The 3,043-nt window shown below is 41.7% G+C and overlaps 1 protein-coding gene across 1 annotated transcript; it reads left to right on the top strand.

The window, feature by feature from the left end:
* The first annotated feature begins 205 nt into the window (after window positions 1-205).
* b3galt1b (UDP-Gal:betaGlcNAc beta 1,3-galactosyltransferase, polypeptide 1b) lies at window positions 206-1,195 on the top strand. Its single transcript, XM_068746755.1, has one exon. The coding sequence runs from the start codon at window positions 206-208 to the stop codon at window positions 1,193-1,195; it is 990 nt and encodes a 329-aa protein (XP_068602856.1).
* The last annotated feature ends 1,848 nt before the right edge of the window (window positions 1,196-3,043 follow it).

The raw sequence follows: 3,043 nt of genomic DNA, 5'->3' as shown, positions 1-3,043 counted from the left end.
TCCTGAAAGAAATTGGACATCTATACGATTTTAAAGTGCACTGCATTAGAACGCAAGCAGCTTTGCTTCTCTAAAGCAATCCATTACTGCCAATTAATGTCAAAGTGCATGCTGGAGCAGCTTCAATCTGTCTCAATGGAGGAAACATCGCTAATGGAAAGAAAGCCTTACAAGATCCAGCTCACCAGAGTACACCTATTCTAGCATGATGCCTTCAAAAGTGTCATGTTTGTACCTGTTAACAGTGGTGTGCTGGGCAAGTGCTCTGTGGTACTTGAGCATATCTCGCCCAACTTCCACTTATGTAGGCCATATGTCCATTCCAATACGTAAGATTGCTAAGCCTCACAAAAACATCACCTTCACCAACATTCGCACCCGCCCTCTTAACCCACATGCCTTTGACTTTGTCATCAATGAGCCAAAGAAGTGTGAAAGTGACAGTCCCTTCCTGGTCATCCTCATTAGCACCACACACAAGGAGTTTGACGCACGACAGGCCATCCGGGAAACCTGGGGAGATGAGAGCACCTTTGCTGACTTCCGGATTCTCACCATCTTTCTGCTTGGCAGGAACACAGACGGCATTCTGAACCAGATGGTGGAGCAGGAGAGCCAGATCTTCCATGACATTGTGGTGGAGAATTTTATCGATTCCTATCACAACCTGACCCTCAAGACCATGATGGGCATGCGGTGGGTGGCTACCTTCTGCCCCAAAGCGCAGTATATCATGAAGACTGACAGCGACATCTTTGTCAACATGGACAATCTGATCTATAAACTCCTGAAGCCCACCACCAAGCCCAGGAGGAGATATTTTACTGGCTATGTCATAAATGGCGGGCCCATAAGAGATATGCGCAGTAAGTGGTACATGTCCAGAGACTTGTATCCTGAGAGTAAATACCCTCCTTTCTGCTCGGGCACCGGCTACGTGTTCTCAGCTGACGTAGCTGAGCTGATTTTCAAGACTTCATTACACACAGGCCTGTTACACTTGGAGGATGTGTATGTGGGACTGTGTCTGCGTAAACTGGGTATACACCCATATCAGAACAGTGGTTTTAATCACTGGAAAATGGCCTACAGTCTGTGCCGGTATAGACGGGTTATCACTGTGCACCAGATCTCCCCGGAGGAGATGCACCGCATTTGGAATGACATGTCCAGCAAGAAGCACCTGAGATGTTAGGTGACACAAGGACCACTGAACAGTTTTTCTTTTTCTTTTGCCTTCTTACTCTTTCTCAAAAGTCACGAGTAATCTACAAACATCGAGGCCTTTTGCAAGTCTCTGCTTCAAGACAGATATTTTCATGAGCATCATTTATGTCTCTTCCAGCTGATTACACCTAACGATTGTTAATGAATGGATGGGGTTTGTAAAGAACGTATTTTTATGCAGAATTTAACAGCGGTGTTGCTACTGACAGGGATTTCGTTAATGTATTCCAGGTCTATTTTAAGAAGATTATGTTTATGTAAACATAGTCAGTGAGCACTACCGTGTGGCCTAATGGTGGAGATGGTATTTAAACAGGATGACCTTGATTTAAGCCCTCACAACACATCATTCCCTCTCTTAAGTGTCCTTGAGCAAGACACTGAATCTCTAGCAAGTGCATGGCTGCTGATTACCAATGATCTTCATGCAGAAGTGAAAGTCAAAAGAGAATCAGTGAGGCATTAGATAGGTTATCTATTTAACAAGAAGTATTTAACAAATGAGATAATTAAACTGTTATTCTTATCCCACAACAAAACCATGTTGGCTGTTGTGGGAATTCTAATGTACACCCATGCTGTTATCTTTATCATGAGCCATCATGAAGCTGAATCACTCCAAACAAATATTGTTCAAATTATATTTGAGTACACAGCAGATAAAAGGAAATGACAAGGTTTGAGGTCGTTAATAAAATAACTTTCTACAGGGCAAAATAACAAAACAACCTAAACCACCAATAAGGTGTCCTGAGTTTTAGGTTTTCTTTCTTGTAGTGCAAAAAGAAAAACTGCCCAAATGCAGAAGTTTCGTGGCTATTTCAATGTAAAATTGTCAATAAAAAAAACTGGCAACAGCTTACAGGACAAAAGCTCCTAAAAGTCAAACAGTCTACAAAAAAAATCAGCATATTTAAGATGTTCATAAGTCAACGGGTAATAAAAGGGGGTGGGGAGATATGCCTGCCTACTTGCACGAGCCTGTCAGTGATTTGAATGGCAGAACAGAAGGAGACATTGGGCTGACTTTCAGACCTTTGTGGAGGTAGATAAGATCGTAGAAATCACCCAAAATTAAGAAAATCGGAACTGATCGATCGGCCGGCCGACTGCCCTCTGAGAATTTTACATAATTACATAACAATGCAATTGTTACTGCATCTCTTCACTCCTGCAGCAGCTGGATATGATGTGTGCTGGTTATCAGCAGAAATACAGTACAATGTATGTTGTGGGCATAGTGAAAACTATTGCAAACTGGATGTATAATCTATGGTATCATTTATTACTGAAGCACTGCTACTTCAGCTACTACTGTTTGTTTCTCAGAAAATGTGGCTAATTTAATTTTTTTAAAGTTTCATATTACAAACTAATTTGACATTTACTGTTAAAGCATCTATCCCATGAGGGGTTGTCATATATTGATTATTTTTATATTAAAAAACAATTACTTGAGTAATTAAAGAATATATTGGTTTTTTGCCCCCGCCCCAAGTTTCCATTTTCAGACAGTGTCTTAAAGGGGACATATTATGAAACACTCACTTTTCCCATGTTTCCACACTATTATGGTGATTTTGGATCCTTATCAACACAAACAGCTAAATAAACCATCCAGTCAATCCTTCGTAGTTTGTGTAGGTCTGTAATCACCTCCTGAAACACGTCTGGAAGAAATCGCGCTCGCACAAATGTGCACAAGATGTGTGTGCGTCCCTGGGTCTGCGCTCTCTTCACTGTCATGGTGATGAGTAAGCTGAGCCGAAAGGCAAAGCTCTCCATTTACCAGTCGATCTCCGTTCCTACCCTCACC

Source organism: Brachionichthys hirsutus, chromosome 12 (genome assembly GCF_040956055.1).
Source record: "Brachionichthys hirsutus isolate HB-005 chromosome 12, CSIRO-AGI_Bhir_v1, whole genome shotgun sequence".
In the NCBI taxonomy this organism is placed as follows: domain Eukaryota; kingdom Metazoa; phylum Chordata; class Actinopteri; order Lophiiformes; family Brachionichthyidae; genus Brachionichthys; species Brachionichthys hirsutus.
This window is presented reverse-complemented; position numbering and strand designations above follow the sequence as displayed.

Coding starts and splice junctions, on each gene's coding strand:
- b3galt1b (XM_068746755.1), top strand. CDS start 206: ATGATGCCTTCAAAAGTGTCATGTTTGTACCTGTTAACAGTGGTGTGC.